Source organism: Astatotilapia calliptera, chromosome 14 (genome assembly GCF_900246225.1).
Source record: "Astatotilapia calliptera chromosome 14, fAstCal1.2, whole genome shotgun sequence".
NCBI classification, from domain to species: domain Eukaryota; kingdom Metazoa; phylum Chordata; class Actinopteri; order Cichliformes; family Cichlidae; genus Astatotilapia; species Astatotilapia calliptera.
In genome coordinates, this window is record NC_039315.1 from 36,078,187 (window position 1) to 36,100,725 (window position 22,539).

The following is a 22,539-nucleotide window of genomic DNA, read 5'->3' on the forward strand; positions in this document are numbered from 1 at the left end:
GTGTCCTTACTGAAACCAGAAAAAGCAGAGTCATCCTGTTCATGGCTGATTCTTTTGAGTACATTAGTGAAACATGATACGTGACAAGAACACAACAGACACTTTTTTTTTGTGCTTAAGAAAAACCCAAATGTAAAAGACCCCTTTTAGAAAGAAAATATTTTTATATGCAGATTGATTATGTGCATCAGTTTAAAAAAAATCATCCCTCTAAGCCACTCATCCAAGTTCATCTGGTTTCACCATGCTATATATAACCATGCATATTAAGCTTAACTAAAAGAGTCAAAGGAATGATTTGAAAGACTGGACACGGTTATTTGCTGTTTTTTCCAGTCAGATAAAGTGATCATCTGTTACTGCTTACATTTTTGATTGCCATTTGCTTCTGTTTTGCACAGAGTTAAACAAGCATGAAATGTCTGACTGCATCCTCTTTTGCTGTTTCTATGGTACGTGTCAGAAGGACAGTATAAAATCAGGAGTCAGCGTACGAACCAGCAGCATCTCAGAAGAGAGACTAAGCTACAGAAGGCTTAACCACAGCCATGGATACTGTCAAACATCAGAAAAAGAATACTTCAGGTAAACATTAAATGCTACTAGCTGCACACACTAACATTATTTTACTTAAATTATAACAATGTCCTTTCTGATTATGTTTTTTTCCAACAGCACTCAAAAAATCTAAGTCTGTGAAGAACATCAATCATTACACAAATGTACGCGGTCTGCCTTCTATCGAGAAGATTGTGAGCTCAGTGGAGGACACCCCCAGGCCCATCAGCACCCAGATCGTTGGTACAATCCCAGAATGGATCAAAGGAAACTTCCTGAGAAATGGGCCCGGAAAGTTTGAGATCGGAAACCACAAGTGAGTGCTGCGTCTTTGTGTGTTTATCCATTCGCTTCAGACATCATGAAGCTCACTCCCCTCTGCATTGCATCTATTTCTCTCCAGATTTAACCACTGGGTTGATGGCATGGCTCTCATGCACCAGTTCAAAATATCAAATGGGCAAGTGACTTACAAAAGCCGCTTCCTATCCAGCGACAGCTACCAGACCAACAAGGAGCACAATCGCATTGCTATATCTGAGTTTGGGACTGTAACCATGCCGGACCCCTGTAAAAATGTCTTCCAGCGCTTCCTGTCAAGATTTGAATCACACAGTGAGTATCTTGAAGACAAAGCAGCCTGTTGATGCACTTGCTATAGAATAAGTAATTCAAAGCTTTCTTTCCCTCTAGAGCCCACAGACAATGCCAACATGAGTTTTGTGACCTACAAAGGTGACTATTATGTCAGTACAGAAACCAACATCATGCACAAGGTGGACCCTGACACACTGGAGACTGAAAAGGTACCATGAGTGTAATGATATACGTGCAGCTTAAGTTTTAGTGGCACATGTATCAAACTGTAAAAGTAGGTATAGAAGCAATAAAAACTGCAAACCTTTTGTGCCATTGCATTTGTTTCTATTAGGTGGACTGGAGCAAATTCATTGCTGTGAATGGAGCCACAGCACACCCTCATACTGAGCCTGATGGTACGACATACAACATGGGAAATTCCTACACCTCGAAAGGTATTTAAGAAACATCAGATCCATTTCCACACTACAGGTTACGGATCAAAGATCTAACAGTATCTGGCATGACAGGATCATACTACAACATTATCCAAGTGCCACCAACCAAGAAAACAGAAGATGAAACCCTGGAGGGAGCCACAGTGCTGTGCTCGATTCCTTCAGTGGACAAGACCAAACCTTCATACTATCACAGCTTTGGTGAGCAAAAATTCTCATGCAGTAAAGCATGCACATCTTGAATTTGGGAATAAAAAAAGCACAGGTATCACAATGGAGTGGTACTCTGAGTTGATGCATGGAATGAAAATGATTTAAATCATTGGTTTTCTTATAGTCCTATAGTCTTACTGGAGCTGAGTCCCGCTGCAAAGAATCATAAATAGAAACTTCTCATTTCGTTATAGCAATGTCTGAGAACTACGTGGTGTTCATTGAACAGCCCATCAAGCTGGACCTGCTGAAGATTATGACAGGCAAGCTACGAAGAAAAAGTATCAGTGATGGCTTATTCTGGGACCCCAAACTCAACACAATCTTCCATCTGATCCACAAACACACTGGGAAGGTAGGACTAACTCTAACAGAGTTTCTTTACTGCTTTTTGCCATTCTGTAACCAACTCTGTAAACCCATGTATTCACATACATCATAATCCCATGCACTGATCAGAAGTTGCCCTTGAATTTGCCCCACTCAGAGTATGGCTTAAATGTTCCACAAAGCACTTGGTCAATAGACTACAGCTCTGTGTGAACGTACAGTGGGGCAAAAAAGTATTTAGTCAGCCACAGATTGTGCAAGTTCCCCCACCTAAAATGATGACAGAGGTCAGTAATTTGCACCAGAGGTACACTTCAACTGTGAGAGACAGAATGTGAAAAAAAAAAAATCCATGAATCCACATGGTAGGATTCGTAAAGAATTTATTCGTAAATCAGGGTGGAAAATAAGTATTTGGTCAATAACAAAAATACAACTCAATACTTTGTAACATAACCTTTGTTGGCAATAACAGAGGTCAAACGTTTACTATAGGTCTTTACCAGGTTTGCACACACAGTAGCTGGTATTTTGGCCCATTCCTCCATGCAGATCTTCTCGAGAGCAGTGATGTTTTGGGGCTGTCGCCGAGCAACACGGACTTTCAACTCCCGCCACAGATTTTCTATGGGGTTGAGGTCTGGAGACTGGCTAGGCCACTCCAGGACTTTCAAATGCTTCTTACGGAGCCACTCCTTTGTTGCCCGGGCGGTGTGTTTTGGATCATTGTCATGTTGGAAGACCCAGCCTCGTTTCATCTTCAAAGTTCTCACTGATGGAAGGAGGTTTTGGCTCAAAATCTCACGATACATGGCCCCATTCATTCTGTCCTTAACACGGATCGGTCGTCCTGTCCCCTTGGCAGAAAAACAGCCCCATAGCATGATGTTTCCACCCCCATGCTTCACAGTAGGTATGGTGTTCTTGGGATGCAACTCAGTATTCTTCTTCCTCCAAACACGACGAGTTGAGTTTATACCAAAAAGTTCTACTTTGGTTTCATCTGACCACATGACATTCTCCCAATCCTCTGCTGTATCATCCATGTGCTCTCTGGCAAACTTCAGACGGGCCTGGACATGCACTGGCTTCAGCAGCGGAACACGTCTGGCACTGCGGGATTTGATTCCCTGCCGTTGTAGTGTGTTACTGATGGTGACCTTTGTTACTTTGGTCCCAGCTCTCTGCAGGTCATTCACCAGGTCCCCCCGTGTGGTTCTGGGATCTTTGCTCACCGTTCTCATGATCATTTTGACCCCACGGGATGAGATCTTGCGTGGAGCCCCAGATGGAGGGAGATTATCAGTGGTCTTGTATGTCTTCCATTTTCTGATGATTGCTCCCACAGTTGATTTTTTCACACCAAGCTGCTTGCCTATTGTAGATTCACTCTTCCCAGTCTGGTGCAGGTCTACAATACTTTTCCTGGTGTCCTTCGAAAGCTCTTTGGTCTTGGCCATGGCGGAGTTTGGAGTCTGACTGTTTGAGGCTGTGGACAGGTGTCTTTTATACAGATGATGAGTTCAAACAGGTGCCATTCATACAGGTCACGAGTGGAGGACAGAAAAGCTTCTTACAGAAGACGTTACAGGTCTGTGAGAGCCAGAGATTTTCCTTGTTTGAGGTGACCAAATACTTATTTTCCACCCTAATTTACAAATAAATTCTTTACAAATCCTACCATGTGGATTCATGGATTTTTTTTTCACATTCTGTCTCTCACAGTTGAAGTGTACCTCTGGTGCAAATTACTGACCTCTGTCATCATTTTAAGTGGGGGAACTTGCACAATTGGTGGCTGACTAAATACTTTTTTGCCCCACTGTACATAAAAAGTATTTTGAGTGCTCAAATTGAATAAATACCAATATAGATTCCATATTTAGCAAGAAGATGGAGTATAAAATTTTCAAACAAGGCGGGGATCACGTGATGCGTCGAGCTGAGCAGACGTGAGTTTATGAGCTCTGCACTGGACAGCTGTAAAATATTGGTATTTTAGCTCATTTTTGCCAACAAGTTGCCTCAAATATCTATATAATGTCTCTAGACGAGTTTTTCGCACACCCTGGATCAAGCAAAAAGAGAGAAATGAGCAAACGTGGAGTCAAAGCAAAAGCTAGCAGTGACCTGGTAGCTAGCAATTGCCCCGAAAAGAAGACCATGTGCGACGCTGAGGATGCACTAAGTACACTGCGGGATGACGTGATTGTGGACAAGGTGACTTCTAACATATCTAAGTATATGGATATCAAGATATCCGAAGTCATAAAGCCAATAAACGAGCTCACTGAGAAATTTGACAATCTGATAGAAAGAATGGAAACAGTGGAGCAGCGGGTCTCGGACTTGGAAGATGTCACGGCTACAAATGAGCCACGTATTGCCGCTCTCGAGACCCAGCTTAAGAAGGCCATAGAGCGTCTGGAAAGCTTTGAGAATCAGAGCCGGCGGCAGAACGTGAGGATTGTCGGGTTAAAGGAAGGCGCGGAGGGTAGAGCACCAGTGGAGTTTTTTAAAAAATGGATACCAGAAGTCCTGGGCCTTCAACAGGGTGCCATTACAGTCGACAGAGCCCATCGCACTGGACCACCTATGAGGCTTACCGGCACGGAGGGACCGCGTGCAGTACTGGTCCGGCTTCATTACTACACCGATACACAGAGGATTCTCCAGGCTGCCAGGGCTAAAGGTACCGTAAACACAGAGGCAGGAAAAGTATCCTTCTATCAGGATTTCTCCGCCGAGGTGGCTCGAAAGAGAAAGGAGTCGGCGAATGCGCGTAAAGCTCTCCGAGAGGCGGGGATCAAATATTCCTTCCTTTATCCAGCCATCATTAAAATATTTAACCCCGATGGCACCAGCATCTCCCTCGCGACCACCCAGGACGTCAAGGACTATGTGAGCAAATTGCCAAGACCTAAATAAACTGTTGGTGCACGACAGCGTCATTGTAACGTAAGTTACAAATTCGAGGCTTACAGCATTATAGTATTGATAATGAGCTAAGGTATAGAGACTTTGATTTTTGACATAGACTCCAGTGCAGGGATGTTACGCGTTTGTGGCCCCCCACAGCTGTACTTTAGAGTAGGGTACATCTAGATGTGTAATTTATTTTTTGTTATTTTGTGTTATTTGTGTTGGGGAGGGTTGAGGCTTCCAGGCTTTGTGTTCAGGTTTTGCTGGGAACCAGTGTTCTTGTTTTATGCTCAATTATTTTGGTTAATAGGCTCAGACTGGTTAAATGTAGATTTGGTTAAATATGTAAACAGCACAATATATACATTACTTTTCCTATATGTCAGTTAAGATAAGTACTTGGAATGTTAAAGGGTCCAACAATGTGGTGAAAAAAAGTCCATTTTAAATTCTCTGAAGAAAGATTTGACTCACATTGCTTTTTTGCAAGAAACCCATTTGACAGATGATGAACACAGAAAATACTGTAGAGAATGGGTTGGTCAAATTTTTTTCTCATCCTACTCCACAAATAAAAGGGGGGTTATTACCCTTATACACAAAAATCTTCCCTTCAACGTTATAGCCACTCACAAGGACAATGAAGGAAGATATATATTGGTTAAAGGGATGTTGCATGGGGAAACTGTTCTCCTAGGTAATATATATGCGCCGAATGCACAGGATGGCGAATTTTATACGGTATTATTTAGTCAATTAGTGGACATGGACTGTGCTAATATAATATTAGCGGGTGACTTTAACTGTGTTTTATGCCCTAAAATGGATACATTTCCCCCACAATCTATCTTGACCAAAAATTCCAAAGCCCTTTGGCAAATTATAAATGAGCTTGACCTTATAGATGTCTGGCGACACTATAATCCACTATCTAAGGAGTACACTTTCCATTCTAACCCTCACTTGTCAGCATCTCGTATAGATTATATTTTTATGTCCAAGTGTATCAGTCAGTTAGTTCAGCAGGTAAATATTGGTCATATAGGTCTCTCTGACCATGCTCCTGTTGTCTTAACCATTCAACCCATGAGACATATTGAGCGCTCTAGGTCTTGGAAGATGAGCACACTGTCTCTTTTGGATGAGAAATTTATACATTTCATAACAGAGCAAACAACAGTATTCTTAGAAATAAATGATAAAGAGGAGATAGACACGAGAACTTTATGGGATAGCTATAAGGCTTACATGAGAGGGATGATTATTTCATACACAAGTCATAAAAGGAAGCAACGATTAATAAGGCAGTTAGAGATCGAGAATAATATCAAAAAGCTGGAGAAACAATACTATGTAACAAAATCAGCTGAAACATTAAGTGAGCTTAATATTGCCAGGACATCTTTGCGTAATTTGATAATGCGAAAGGCTGAAAGAGATGTCCTTCTTGCCAGACAACGGCTTTTTGAATCAGCTAGTAAGCCTAACTGCTTTCTGGCTCGTCTTGCAAGGAATACTCCATCAAGTTCCTTTATCACAGCTATTGTGGATGTGAATTGTGAAAGACAAGTAGGAAACCGTCAGATTAATGAGTGCTTCAGAGAATTCTATACAAACCTATATCAATCTGAGATGGACATAACAAGGCTTAACTCAGGCTTCTTCCTAAACGACTTAGTATTCCCTCAGCTTTCTGAAGATCAGGTAAGCCTGCTGGAGTCACCCATAACAATGATAGAGGTGGATAAAGCTATATCTGCACTCCAGTCAGGGAAATGTCCTGGGGCAGATGGTTTCCCAGTAGAATTTTTTAAGGTAATGAAAATGAAGTTAAATAGTTTATTATTAAGGGTTTTTAATAAAGCATTTGAAGAATCGAAACTCCCAGAATCTATGTACCAGGCTAATATAACATTGATAGCTAAAAAAGATAAAAATCCAGAGTCATGCTCATCTTACAGGCCTATTAGCCTTCTTGGTGCTGATAATAAGATACTTTCAAAGATACTGGCTCTTAGGCTAGAAAAAGTAATGTGCTCTATCGTGCATGCTGATCAGACAGGTTTTATTAAGGGGAGGAATTCTTATAATAATACTCGATGCCTATTTAATATTATTCATTTTTTAAATTTTCATCAGATCCCTGGGGTTGTTGTTTCTATGGATGCCGAAAAGGCATTCGATAGAATTGAATGGGAATATATGTTTGAAATAATGAGAAGATTTGGGTTTGGAAAAAACTTTCTGGGGTGGATCAAAATTATATACAAATCGCCAATAGCATCTGTGTTAACTAACGGCTTGTTATCTTCCCCATTTTCACTGAGCAGAGGTACAGCACAAGGTAGCCCATTGTCACCACTATTATTTGCTTTGGCCATCGAGCCCTTGGCCATGGCCATTAGACAAAATCCAAGTGTTCTTGGAGTTAAAATTGGGGATAGACAACATAAAATTCTGCTTTATGCAGACGATATTCTTCTGACACTGACTGACCCGGTTAACTCTTTACCCGTTCTTATTAGGTGCATCAAGGATTTTGGTCTTATATCTGGATACAAAGTAAATTTTGATAAATCTGTTATAATGACTTTGTGTAGTGGAGGGGATAATGAACCTTTATATGTTAAACCCTTTCATTGGGCACCATCAGGTTTTGTATATTTGGGAGTTAAAGTTACACCAAATGTTGGACACTTGTATAGAGAAAATATTAATGGAATGGTTCAAGATCTTCGGGAGATGCTGACAAGATGGAGATCACTTCCGATATCATTTTTGGGAAGAATAAATCTCATTAAAATGGTAATCCTACCGAAAATATTATATCCCACAGGCATGTTGTTTGCAATCTTGAAATCAGAAGATATTAAAGTAATTAACAAGGCTATGGTGGATTTCATTTGGGCAGGAAGAAAACCCAAAATTAAATTGGAGACACTACAGTTACTGAAAGATCTGGGCGGGTGGGGAGTGCCAAACATAGAAAATTATGTCCTCTCAATACAAGCGAGGATTCTTTCTTCCTGGATACATGAACATTCTGATCTGCCATGGCTAAATATTGAGGAAGTATTATGTAAACCATCCTCACCTGTTAACTTCTTAGGGAAACGTCTAAATGACTTGCCTCACGTAATAAAGCATAACCCACTGATATATAATGCTATGTGGACGTGGGGAAAACGGAGAAAAATTTTTAACAGTAGTCTTCCGTTTAATATCTTGTCAACGTTTATAAATAATCCAGACCTTCTGCCACAAAACATAGGGTCAAGCTTTGTGGGATGGCATAAAGTAGGTGTAAAGAGGTTTTATGACCTCTTTAAACATGGTGAGTTTAAATCATTTGAATCCTTGAAGTCCCAGTATTCTATGTCAAAGACTGAGTTTTATAAGTATTTGCAATTGAGAAATTATGTGTTAAAAAATGCTAAAACATTACGAATCTCAACTGCCTCTTTTCGGTTGGAGAAATTTTTTCTGGATAATAGGGAGCATAAACATTTTGTATCAAAGTTTTATTCCGAGATTTATGCCCTAATCGTGGATAAACTGGCATGGTTGAGAAAATCTTGGGGGATGCTGCTTAAATGTCAAATAGATATACAGGCATGGGACAAAATCTTGCTCCTTCCATCCAAAATCTCTGTTTGTAACCGATTTAAAGAACTGCAGTACAAAATTTTGCACAATGTGTATATTTCTCCATATATTTATAGTAAGTATAATATGGGAATATCTCCAAACTGTCTCAAGTGTAAGGTCAGAGTGGGCACTAGATTCCACTGCTTGTGGGAATGTGCTATTATTCAGTCATTTTGGAAAGAGGTCTGCGCCAATATTAGTACAGCCATTGGTCATCGGGTGACAGAAAACCCATTAATGTGTATATTGGGATATATTCCTGTCTCACTGGTACAACATGAGCATGTAATTCAGTCACTGTTAATGTTGGCCAGGAAAAGCATTATGTTGAGATGGGTGGGGGCTGAGCCTCCCTCAATTTCTCTATGGAAGTCGCTCATCATTGAAGTTATGACTCTGATCAGGCTGGGACATTATATTGATGGGAGCTCCCGAATTTTTGTGGACAAATGGAAGAGACCACTGGAAGCACTGGGAGTAACCTATAAACTGGATCCTAGAGGACAACAGTTATAGACATAATGTTGTAATATTCTAGTGCTGTGTAGTGTTATTATTTTGGATGTGAACCAGTCTTATATTTGTTGGGGAAAAAAAGTTAAATAAAAGTTTAAAAAATGTCAAAAAAATAAATAAAAAATAAATTTTTTTTTCAAACAACATTAAGCTGCACCTATAAATTGCATGGGTGTAATTCATAAAGACACTCAAGTGCTTTTAAGTGGTGAGTAACACCAAAGAAATATAATTTCCCCCACCAAACAGAAGCCTAAAGTTTTTCTGAATACGTTATTCTAGGCTATATTATTTATTTAAGAAATGCTCCATATGTATTCGGGCACTTGTTAGTCAGTGCAAACAAATCTTTAACTCCAGTGCCCATATGGTGTCACAGAGCCCCAACAGCAGAATTTAAGTGGAAACTAAAACCTAAAAGACCGAAACTCTTAAAATATAACAGTGAATTAATTTACAGTGAAAATATTACAACTAAAGTTTTACAAATTTACGGCGATGATACTGGTTCCCAATGGACGGGTGTGGACAGGTTTGATATGGGAAACATGAACATCAATTCAAGTCAAAGTTTATTTATATACCACATTTTGAAACAACCTCTATTGACCAAAGTGCTGTGCAAGTTATATAAAATATACACTGTATAAAAACACTTGCTAAATTAACAATAAATATAAACAAAAAATCTAAAGTTTTATTTACTTGTTTTATTAATCAATCAAAGCTTTATTCGCCACATGCAGGTTGCCCTCCAGTGAAATGGGACACCCCCCCGAGCTTACGCACACACACAACACAGACATTACATGGGGATACAGGTCAGAGATCGGTAGCGTTACAGAAAAACACTGAAATGTACACTACAGTGGGAAACTACAAGAGGAAAAAAAAGAGACCTCTACTCATGCTGTGCTTCCATGGTAGGACAGCATGAGAACAGGAAACAAAAAAAACTCCTCTGCACAAAAAAAGCACATATATGTCCACAGCACAACTTTGTGAAAGACATGACAAGCCATAGGATCGGGTGGGGGGTGAGGAGTAATCCGAAGCGAACACAGCAGTCGCCCTGCACAGCGCTACCATTCCAGCGCGGCACATAGACCCACCGTGTTCCCCCGCAGGAAACAAGCATCGAAGGCGTTTGGAAAGAGAGGGGGATGAGTGTGTGCTTATCAGTGTAAGTGTATGTGTGTGCGTGTTCATAGTTCAGCTGAGACAGTGTCCTTCGCCCTGCTAGGCTAAGTAAACAGTCTACCAGCCAACCCAGGTGGCCTTGCATGGAATGGGAAGGAACAGACTCAACACAGTTGTTATCAGGGAGTGGTGTGACAGTCGTGCTTTAGCAGCGTTCAGGTCCCCAGGGCAAGCTCCAGCCTTGTGCATTCTTTTCTCACAGACTCTGTCCTGCTGAGAGAAACTGATGTTGATGACCGGGAATCTCTGGCTGTTAAGTTAGCCTTGGAGGAATAGCGACACTTGCTAGAGGGGGCAGAGCACTATTCATGAACTGGGCTTATCATAAGAATTTAAGATATCTCAGAACAGATAAAAAGGTTAAACGTCCAGCAGGCCTGCTGAGATTTATTCTTTGCATGCTTTACCTTCTCCATCTCCTACCACCCAGGGCCAAGTAACATCAAGCCTAATGCTCTCTCTCTCACCAGTTTGCCACCAGCATCAATTCCCCAGAGCGTGCCAGTATCCAGCTTGGTTCCTGTAAGGTTGGTGGCCTGGGGAATCAAAGACACCATCCGACACGGGGCAAGACCTCCCAGGAGGCAGTTCGTCCCTGCCTCCCCCTGCACCACGGTGCTCCATTGGAGTCACACGTCCAAGTTCTCATGTTATCCCGGCTTGAGTAGAACGATTTCCTTACTCAGTTCTCACTTTTGGTGGGATTCATTAGAAAGAGAAATGAAGGATTTTGTAGCTACTGGTTTAACAGAAAACGTTAAAATGCATGAAGTGATGGTGCTTTTTACTTCAGTGCGAACAGCTCATGAATTTCAAAGCAGTTCTACAGTCCAACACTGGTCTCTCAATCTCCCGTTGGAGAGCTGTGAGCTTCGCCATATTGCGTTCTGTGATGTTGTCATTTCTTGTGCTCAAGGAGCCGATTTCTGAGAACTCACGGCAGTGTGCCTCCCCAAGATGTCATCCAATTTGTGCCCAGAGATCTTATTCCGAGCGAGCCCTTCCGAGATGTATCCAGTCTGCAGTCAGAGATCTTATTCTGAGTATTCACAGCAGCCGTAGCCTCTCCAAGATCTTATCCGTGCTGACTCAATGAGCCCATTTTGAGAAACTCACGCCTCTCCCATCGTTCCAATCCCAGCGGGCAGCCTCGTGGGGGTTTGAACAGCCGGTTCTGCTTTCTTAATTCTTCGATAAGTCAGGGCCAAGCCAGCTCCGATCCGCCAGAACCCTGTTACCATGGTTCCGAATAGGTAGATAGCTTCAGCACTCAGGCTCACCCAAGCCCAGACTTCTCGTTGAGAAAGGGGTGTCAATTGCATTTAGGGACCAGTTGATCCAATCCATAATTCTTTTAGGTTTTAGAGAACAGAGTGAGAGAGAGAATGTTCCAGGGAAAAGTAATAAAAAACACGAGACAAGACAAGGACATGAGGAGCTAAACAGGGAAGATAAGGGAGAGGAGAGGAGAAAAAGTGCGACCGCCTTCGCTGAGAGCCAAACGAAAAGAGAATTAATTGCATGAAAATCACAGTATTCTGTTCAACTAAACCTAAAAGCAAGCAAGAACAAATGGGTTTTCAAAGTGTTTTAAAATGATTGAGAGACTGGACAGCTCCAGTGTGAAAAGGTAAGTTATTGAAAGATTAGGAGCCACCACAGGCTCTATTGCCTCTGGTTATAAACCTGGATAACAGAATCTCCAGGAGCAGCTGGTTCGTGGACCTCAGACATTATGAATCTTCATATTTCTGGGAAAATTTAGGTAAACAGAAACAAGAGTGATCATGGGACAAATTAAATTTGGAGAGAACCTTTTTTGATTCAGTACATAATGGAATGCTGTTAGCGGACAACCACATCTTTTGACCTAGTTGGCAGGATGTATGTTTACAATTGGCCAGAGAAGCTTGGGCGGACTTTCAAAGGTGGCGGCAATGGCAAATATGGTGGAGGTCAGAAGGAACAGAGAGCTCACTTCCAGTTGTGTTTAAGACTGGTGGTTAATAGCCAGGGGAGGCCTCGAATGATGACAGCCTGGTGGCAGATGAAGTCATATTGTGAGGATACGCTATCTAGTATAGCTGAGAACTGTCTAGGATAGCTGAGTGGTTGGCGGAAGTGACACATCTGAGTGCAGTTCTTGATTTGCTAGCTCAGTTTGGCCGGTCTGCGGGTGGAAACCTTATGACAGTGACCTGGGGCTGCTTCACAGCATCTTCTGGGATGTGGTGAAGCCGGAAAAGCAGGGTCTGTGAGGACTGGCTGGACTCAAAAGCAGCGGTCTGAGTGGTCCTGCATTTGATTTAAAGCTGATCTGCAGCAATGGAGGTTGATCAAGCCTTGAAAGCTGGTGCTAATAATTCCCACAGGTGTTCCAACTTTTCTGGATTACTTACAGCCCCATCTGTCTGCATAAAACCAATGTTGGAACTAGGGGTAGGTTTTGATTATCGATTTTCCGATTTTAATTGATTCTAGCTTTAACCTCCTAAGACCCAAACTCTTCCACGGCATGCATTTTTAATTTCTCTTTGATAATTGGGCATATTGGAGCCCGATGAATGTAAAAACAAAGAATCACCAGATTTTTTTTTTTACCCGATTTTTGTTCCTAAGAAAAATGAGAGCCACGTATGAGGATATTCGTTTTAAATTTTGATGGAACAGTGGCAGTATAATGTCCTTGTAAGTGGATATCAGGCCCTTGTAGAGCAAAATTCAGTATTTTGGTCTAGACAACCCAAAATGCGATGTCCACATATGTGGACGCCAGGTCCTAGGAGGTTAATAATGTGATATCGATTCATTAAAATCATAAATCGATTTTTAAATATAAATTTATTTTACCCGAAATGCCAGAATCTCAGGTTGAACCTTACAAAATTTCGACAACCACCAAACAGCTTAAACAGTAAATGAGAGCAGGTACACTGATTCTGCACAAAGACGTAAACACAAAGCGTGGACCCGCGGATCAGAATCAGTGAGCTGTCGGCTTTCAGCCCTGACGGCGTGTCCGTGTACGAGCACTCGGGTGAAAAAGCCAACAGCTCACAGATTCTGATTCATTGGCAGGTCCACGCTTTGTGTTTACATCTTTTTTTGCGCTCGATTCTGCTTGAAGCTGTAGGCTTTGTCTCTCTCCAAACAAATTTGACTGAACCAGTAGCAAAAGAAGAGCCAAACTAAGCCTCACATTTCGCTTCACATAAACATCGTCATGAATTCTCTCTGACTTTTGCTGTTTTGCTTCCACCACAGTAAAATCACTTCCTGCAGAGCTCTCTGTCTCTCTCTGTACTTCGAGAATAGTTTCCCATCTAAAAACCCTCTTTTCTGCATTATTCGCTTGCTTTACCACACACCAATCTACCGTTATGTACAGCGCTGTTGGCCGCTGTGTCTTTGTTTTTGTTTTTAATTTAACTGACTTCCGAGAACAAAGTCTAATTTCTGCTGTTCAATACTGAAGAAATTTTAACTTTTTTAAATTATGCAAAACTGCAAAACACTTGGCTGTGTCTCTAATAAAACCTCTAACTTTGCTCTGCTTCACTTCAGCAGCATCAGCTAATGTTTATATGTTGATTCATGGTTTTCTTCTGTTTTCGTTCTACTGCAGAAATTTTTTAAGGTGGTTATCTGCTATAAAAACACAGGCCAGGAAAATCTCCTTTGTGTTTTTCCTGTGTTTTATGCTCTGTTATGCTCTGTTACCAAAATGCTCCGGTACCTCTTGCCAGAGGTGAAGAGTGTGTGAGAGGGTTGTGTGGGGTCATCCACAATGCTGGTGGGTGCAACAAGTGTCTGTGATGGAGGGAAGAGGAGGCTTCGATGATCTTCTTAGCTGTTCTCACTATCCGTTGTAAGGTACTGTGATCCATAGGGTGCAGTTACCATACCAGACAGTGATGCAGCTCCTCAGGATGCTCCCAATAGTCCTCCTGTAGGTGGTGGTGAGAATGGCTGGTGGGAGATGGGCTTTTCTCAACTTCCGGAGGAAGTAGAGAGGCTGTTGGGCCTTCTTAGTTATGGAGCTGGTGTTGAGGGACCAAGAGAGGCTCTCTGCCAGGTGGACACCAAGGAATTTGGTGCTCTTGATGACCTCCACAGAGGATCCATTGATGTTAAGTGGACAGTGATCTCCTGAAGTCAACAATCATATCCTTTGTTTTGTCTACGTTCAGAGACAAGTTGTTGACTCTACACCAGTCTGTTAGTTCTTGTACCACCTCTCTGTACATTGACTCGTCGTTCTTGCGCATGAAACCCACCATAGTCATGTCATCAGTGAACTTGATGATGTGGTTCAAACTGTGCATCGCTGCACAGTCATAAGTCAGCAGAGTGAACAGCAGTGGGCTGAGCACACAGCCCTGAGGGACTCCAGTGCTCAGTGTGGTTGTGTTAGAAGTGCTGTTACCGATCCGGACTGTCTGAGGTCTCTCCGTCAGAAAGTCCAGGATCCAGCCACGGAGGAAGGTGTTCTGGCCCAGCAGGCTCAGTTTAACAATCAGTTGCTAAGGAATGAGTGTGTTAAATGCTAGACTGAAATCTATGAACAGCATTCGTACATACATGTCTTTATTGTCCAGGTGGGTGAGGGCAAGACGTAGGGTGGTGGCGATGGCGTCATCTGTTGACCAGTTGGGGCGATAGGGGAACTGCTGTGGGTCCAGTGTGGGTAGCAGCCGGCTCTTAATGTGCCTCATGACGAGCCTCTCGAAGCACTTCTTCGCGATGGGTGTGAGTGCAATGGGATGGTGCAATTAATGCATTAACCCCAAGAAAGACAATGCAGTGGTTGCTAGTGTCAATCTTCCGAAATCATGCAAGCAGATTCATCCAGCTCACAAAGACGTACTGAAAACACCAAACAACACACTGGACAAAAAATGTCACCCCCTACCTACTACATATATTTTTCTGAAGTGAAAAAACTGCAACATATCGCAGGGAAAATGTCACAGCTGAGGAATTTAGTGAAAGACTTTATACTTAGCTTTTAGGAGACGCACTAAGGCCAAGTGAATAAACACATTTTTCCATAAAGGTTCATTCATAAAGAATAATTTGCAGTAATGTAGCACAATGTAAAGGTGATTAGTGTCATAATTTTTCTTCAAGAGATATACTAAAAATAAAGATATCTTTGGACACAAAGATTCGTAGAAATGTGAAGACGTAAAAACACAACTTTATTGTTTTTGTCATTAAAAATCAATGAATAATCGTAACTAATGACTGAGATCTGAATACTGATCATAATAATTGTGATACTAGTTTTGGCCATAGTTGTCCAGCCCTACATTGTAGTATGAGTGAAACTTGCAAAAGGAATGCCAATTTCCACCTGACACCTGGTGCTCTGCTCTAGCCTGTAATATTAGTTCCTGATTGACCTTTACAGTAGCTACGCTTGTGAATGTTAGATAAAATGTTAGCTATGTTGTTTTTTCCTGTGTTTCACTGTGTTTAGAGTTAAGTAGTTCAGCTTTGGTTAAGTGTATCCGTTGCTTTCTTTGGTTGTGAGAGCTGTGACACCATGGGTGTAGTGGGTTGGAAACTTGTGTGAAGACCTGTGATGTGAAACCTCTCGTTATGACTATTAGAGATGATATCTGCTTTCCATAAATGTTGCAAATGCTAAAGTTTCAAGTGACGATTTCCATTTGAACATTTAGTAACTTAAGATGGTTTGTTACTTTTTTTTTTTCCTATGCGAGTTTTGGAACCATTAGAAAGGTGAAAAAACTCAGATTAATTTAAATATTAAGTAAAATTATTTTAATATGAACTATTATGTAATCAATGAATGTAAACAGTGCCACAGTGCATTTCCATTGTTGTTTTTGTGTTTCAGGTAAGCTCCCTCAAGTATCTTGCAAAGCCACTATCAACCTTCCATCAGATCAATGCATATGAGGAGGATGGATTCTTGATCATAGATTTGTGTGCATCAGATGATGGCCAGGCAATCACAAGCTACAACATCCAGAACATGCGTAAGTCTGGAGAAGCTCTTGATGAGGTAAGTTAGTTAAGTAAAGCTCATTACTAACTTTCCTGTGCAGTTTATGGAAAATGATTATGCTGTTTTTGGTTTATCTGAAAAAAAAGATTGCTTGTTGATTAGGGCTGCCACGATTAGTCGGACTAGTCACGAATTAGTAGGATTTAAGAGTGTAATAACGGACTGAAACAGAAGATGGCAGCACTGCATGTACAAGGATGCCAGCTGCCGTAAAACCCCAAAGAAGAAGAAACTGTTCCAGAATTCATAGCGCGACCCATCGCGGCCCTGCTCAGTTTCCAATAATGGCGGCAGCTAGTTAGTTTTAATGTTTTATTCTTTCTGGGTCACAAAATAAACGTTTAACATATTTTCAGGCGAGAATGTAGCTGTGTAAACCTCAAATATCTGCTCAGTTTATCAAGACACCGCATATTTTCAAAAGCGCTCCGACGTTTTCGGAGACGTCTGTTACCCACTAGCTCGATAGCTAGCTGGGGGCAAGGCTCACTAGAGCCGTGAGAACACCGGACTCCCGGCAAATCATTTTCAAACCCACCGCGGTCTTTCGCTACTCAGGTTAAACAAACATAAGTCACTTAGATAACTTAAAAATGTTGTTGTTTGGCTTTTTTCAGTATTTTTCTTGTTGCTGAGTAAATCGGTTTGGCTGAGATTAAAGTTATAGTTTTTACACAGCTGAATAAACGTCAAGCAGACAGCTGATTATCAGAAGTGTGAGATGCTCCAGAATTTACTCCGGTGTCCTGTTATATTTTAGATAGCAAGGAGCAGACGGCTGAGTTTATTAAGCTTCACTGAAACAATCTGCAAATTTCATTAAAATTTAATAGACTATCATCTTGTCTTTATTTTTAGTTAGCACATACCTTAAACACTTCAAGCTGTAAGCTAATGATAGTTATAAGAGCAGATGCTGCTGGTGCAATAAGCTGTATGCTGTACATCCAATGGATGATGATCTGATTAGTCGACTAATCGCAAAAATAATCGGTGACTAGTCGACTATCAACATAATCGTTTGTGGCAGCCCTATTGTTGAAGTTAACAAGATCTTCCTCGTCAGGTGTACAACACCTTGAGTAGAGCCTTCCCCCGGCGATTTGTGCTGCCTCTCAATGTGGGCCCTGACACACCCTATAACCAGAACTTGATTACCCTGCCGAACAGCATAGCTACTTCTGTAAGAATTGCCAAGAACAAGGTAGGGCAAACAGCATGATTAACATACATGTATCAACATGTTACTACTCCCATTCTTATAGTTTCAGTTTTTTATTGTAAATATCCCGCAAAAACAGGATTTTACAGTCTACAGTCTCTTCTATATAAACGCTTAATTGGACTTTGCTATTAAAATGTCAACATGTAGCACTTTCACTACCTGAATCTCAGTGATTACCTGTGTTGCTTTTTTTGTTTTTTTAAACCTGTGCAGGTGTTCTGTACTCATGAGGACCTGCATGGGGAGGATCTCCATGAATACGGAGGTCTGGAGTTTCCTCAGATCAACTATCACAAATTCAACACCCATCCCTACCGCTACTTCTATGGCTGTGGCTTTAGACACCTTGTAGGGGACACGCTGATTAAGATGGATCTCCACGGAAAACGCATGAAGGCACGTTGTTTTATTGGAGCAAAGAAAAGAGCTCGCATTTCCAATCTGTGGAACAAATTAACCCCCACAACTGAAATCAACAGTTTCCAGATAGAACCAATTATATCTGTTTCTATTTTAGTTCATTCACAGAGAGCGCAACTCACCCCAAAGGGGAAAGGGTTATATTAAAGTGTTTTATGCTGATGTCAGCCTTGGTAATATAGAAATCTAGTGTAGTATATTACTGTATGTATATGTAGTAACTTTTTGTGTCATTGTGAAATTATATAATGTTGTATTGAAAAACAACAGGCCTTAGTTATATACCAGGCCTCAGGGGACCCCTGGTATATAACTAGTATAAGACTGAAGACAATCCATAAAAATTGTGGGTAATATGGAGTTAACAAACAGTAAACAAAGTTAGAGAGGACTGTCCCACAGGTATTGAGATAGCATTGTTATTGTGATTTTTCTTTTATCATCATGAATGTGATATTGTGTGTAAATGTTCCCTCACAGGTGTGGGAACATCCTGGTCAGTATCCATCTGAGCCGGTCTTTGTTCCCTCTCCTAATGCTACAGAGGAGGATGATGGTGTCATCATGTCTGTGGTCATCACTCCAGACGAGGTTAGTCAGGCTCAGCCATTTTGGACAGGGTACTCTTTATAGATACAGTTTCCTCATACAAATGTAAAACATGGCTGAGCACGAGCTTGGACATCGTGCCGTTGTGTTTTCTACACTGTCTTGTACACCAAGTATTTCTTTACCCATGTCTCTGTTCTCTCCAGGACAAGAGTACATTCTTTCTGGTGTTAGATGCCAAGACATTCGAGGAGCTGGGCAGGGCGGTGGTACCTGTCAACATCCCCTATGGCTTCCACGGGACATTCAATGCCACGGCTTAGACGTCTGATGGATGTACATGTGACTTCACAGGGACACACCTACACTGTGTACATGTTGACTTAAAAGCAAAGACCCTCATTTAAAGAATTCCTTTATTTTCATGTCATAGTGATATGTTAAAGCATACATGCCTTTTTTCAGACTTAATAAAACCTTAAGTGTCGATATAATCTGTGTTGAAATAAAATCCTTTGTTTCTATTGTTTTTCCACAGCTATCTGTAAATGAAGGTCGTGAGGGTTTTTTTTTTTTTAATATCTGCTATTTCATGCATTGCTATAAAAAAGTAAAACTGATTTTATGATACTGTTAAGGTAATGCACAAATTAACACAGAACACATTTGGAGAAACCTCTGTGACTTTAAAATGTACAATTTCAGATACATTCACGAGTCACTGAGCCTTCTGTCAATAAATAAAGCTGCATTTAAACACCTGGTAACAACATTTATTCTCATAAGAAATGCTTGGGGGCACCCTAAGATCAAAATGCAGAAAACAAAACTGCATTATTGCAGCATTTTGCTTCGAATGAGGATAAACCTTGCAAAGTTTTGTGTACAGGGTTTGTTTTTTTATAAAGAGTCATGAGGTTAAATTAAATTTCATTTATGCTTTTTTTTGTTTTTGTTTTTCGCTTTTATGCTGTGAAGAAAATTCTGAAATGGATATTTTATAATGATGCATTTGGTCAGATGAGTTTTACAACGAACTGAATTGTAAACCTTCAATAATCAAATTGTCACCATTATGTTGGACTAAGGACACATTTGACTCAAACCCAGAACAATAACATATTTCTTAAATGTACTATAACAGCTAACAGCAGCACAGAACACTGGGAGAGAACAAATCTTAGAATCCGGTTCTACTTTAGTAAATGAATAAGTGCACTACACAAACAAAGGTGTGCTCCCTCACACAGGTGACAGAGCAGGCAGCACACTAACCTTCCAGTTTATCAGAAATAAGAGCCAGTGTTTCCTTCAGCTGTTTCTTCTTCTCTTTGAGGTGACCTTCCAGGTCTCGTGCTTCAGCCAAAATGGCCTCCAGCTCCTTCATCTGTGAGGTGTCTGCAGCAGCTCTCTCCCTACAACAGTGGACAAACACTGACCATGAAGCTGTGCAACAACAAAAAGTAATCAGTTGTTTTAAGCCAGCAATAATTTTGGTTTAGACTGGAACAGAATGAAACGCTTCACTTCCCTGACATTTGTCATTTATGATCAATTTACTTGCTTCTGAGCTCTAAGCTAAGTTCCTCTTCCTCAGTCACATTTTTACCTTCAAATTAGACATTTTGTATCAGTCCGTGTCCCTAATTTCATTGTTAAGCGGGACCCATACGGCCCGCTTTGATCTTAAGTGGGCCGGACCAGTGAAACTCTGTCAGTGTCAAGTTACATGTTTAGCCATTTTTCTACATGATATTACAGAATTACTTTATTAACTCTAGTTATGAAAAACCGTGGTGGAAAGTTAAAAACAAACTTTTCTTTCATTTCACTGTTTAATGAATTTGTGTAGTATGAAGTGGAGGCTTTTATTAGTGGCAAAAGCCTTAAAACTTACAAAAATACAGTTAAAAGCCCAACATTGGTGTTTGTGGTGAGCAGCAGATCAAACAAGAATTATAAATGGCTTCACGTGCACATTCAGCCGCTGAGACTCATTTCGACACTGAGCCATGGCTCTGTGCTACATGCACACATTTCTGCATCTCTGTCATCAAAGACTTTGTATATAGTTGATGTCATTTTCAGTACTGAACTGTAACTTTAGTCTTTGTAAAGGAAGCCATTTTATTCAGTGTTTTCATAAAAGCCTTGTATGGATTTGCTACTGCTATGGAGAACATACATGAGCTTAAAACCTGGACGAGTTTGGATTCCAGTCAGTCTTTGCGTGTGGCCACATGGTGTGCCCATCAAAGTAAAGTCTCACCTCTGTCTGCATGGATTCTCAGCAGGGCTGAAGATTTGCTCCACATAATAACAGACATATGAAATTATCTCGCGGTATAACTGTATCACAGGTCAGATGTGACCTGCCAGCCGTAAGTTTGGCACCCCTGCGTTATACACTATGCTCTATTCTTGGTACAGCCAAACATTTCCTGGTTCATCAAAGTTTTTGTTACACCAGTTACTGCCAGTCAATTCAGGGAAGTCTGACTCAGTGAACTGGGTGGTGCAATTTCAGATCCCTGTTAAGCCCTTCTGTCAATTCCAGGTACAGGTTAACACAATTTAAAGTTTTGTATAGGTTTCATAACAGATTCCTGCCTCTGTCTCCTCCGTGTGTGGTAAATGTGGTATTGCACAGTCACACGTGTTGTGGTCTTGGCCAGGACATATTTGATTGTTTCCCCAAACAGTGCGACTCGCCCGTTCACCTGGACTGTAACCTGGCCAAAATTGACTGCTCGGACGAGACTGTCTTTCTCGTCCCTTCAGAGGCGAGCTCCAAGGTCGGGCACGATCGCTGCAAAAGCACTGATTCTATTCGAATGGAAATCAGCATCACATCCCCGTTTTAAAAGGTCACGTAATGAGCTGCTGCTTGTGGCTAAACTTGAACGGACTTGGTGCAGTAAAGGCACCAAAGGTACACTCAACAAAAATATAAACGCAACACTTTTGTTACTGCTCCCATTCCCCATGGGATGGACGTAGAGACCTAAAATTCATTCCAGATACACAATATAACCATCCCTCCCAAACAGTGGTCACAAATCAGTCCAAATGTGTGGTAGTGGGCACATCTGCTATATTGAGATAATCCATCCCACCTCACAGGTGTGCCACATCAGGATGCTGATCTGACATCATGAGTAGTGCACAGGTGTACCTCAGACTGCCCACAACAAAAGGCCACCCTGGAATGTGCAGTTTTGTCTCACAGCAAAATGCCACAGATGCCACAAGCAATGAGGGAGCGTGCAACTGGCATGCTGACAGCAGGAATGTCAACCAGATCTGTCGCCCGTGCATTGAATGTTCATTTCTCAACCATAAGCCGTCTCCACAGGCGTTTCAGAGAATATGGCAGCACATCCAACCGGCCTCACAACCGCAGACCTCGTGTAACCACACCAGCCCAGGACCTCCACATCCAGCAGGTTCACCTCCAAGATCGTCTGAGACCAGCCACCCAGACAGCTGCTGGAACAATTGGTTTGCACAACCAAACAATTTCTGCACAAACTGTCAGAAACCGTCTCAGGGACGCTCAACTGCATGCCCGTCGTCCTCATCGGGGTCTTGACCTGACTCCAGCTCGTCGCCGTAACAGACTTGTGTGGGCAAATGCTCACATTCGATGGCGTCTGGCACGTTGGAGAGGTGTGCGCTTCACGGATGAATCATGGTTCACATTGTTCAGGGCAGATGGCAGCTGAGAATGTCCCAGTTCTTGCATGGCCAGCATACTCACCGGACATGTCACCCATTGAGCATGTTCGGGATGTGCTTGACCGGCGTATACGACAGCGTGTACCAGTTCCCACGAATATCCAACAACCTCGCACAGCCATTGAAGTGGAGTGGACCAACATTCC

General features: G+C 41.6%; 1 protein-coding gene across 1 annotated transcript; it reads left to right on the top strand.

Annotated features, from left to right (window-relative positions):
• Positions 1 to 218: 218 nt before the first annotated feature.
• On the top strand, positions 219 to 19,179 carry LOC113036004 (beta,beta-carotene 9',10'-oxygenase-like). The gene is made up of 12 exons (XM_026191975.1): positions 219 to 585; positions 676 to 874; positions 962 to 1,173; positions 1,252 to 1,364; positions 1,490 to 1,592; positions 1,668 to 1,796; positions 2,003 to 2,163; positions 16,291 to 16,458; positions 17,528 to 17,665; positions 17,900 to 18,082; positions 18,587 to 18,697; positions 18,862 to 19,179. The coding sequence occupies exons 1-12, from the start codon at positions 549 to 551 to the stop codon at positions 18,976 to 18,978; spliced, it is 1,671 nt and encodes a 556-aa protein (XP_026047760.1). The 5' UTR covers positions 219 to 548; the 3' UTR covers positions 18,979 to 19,179.
• The last annotated feature ends 3,360 nt before the right edge of the window (positions 19,180 to 22,539 follow it).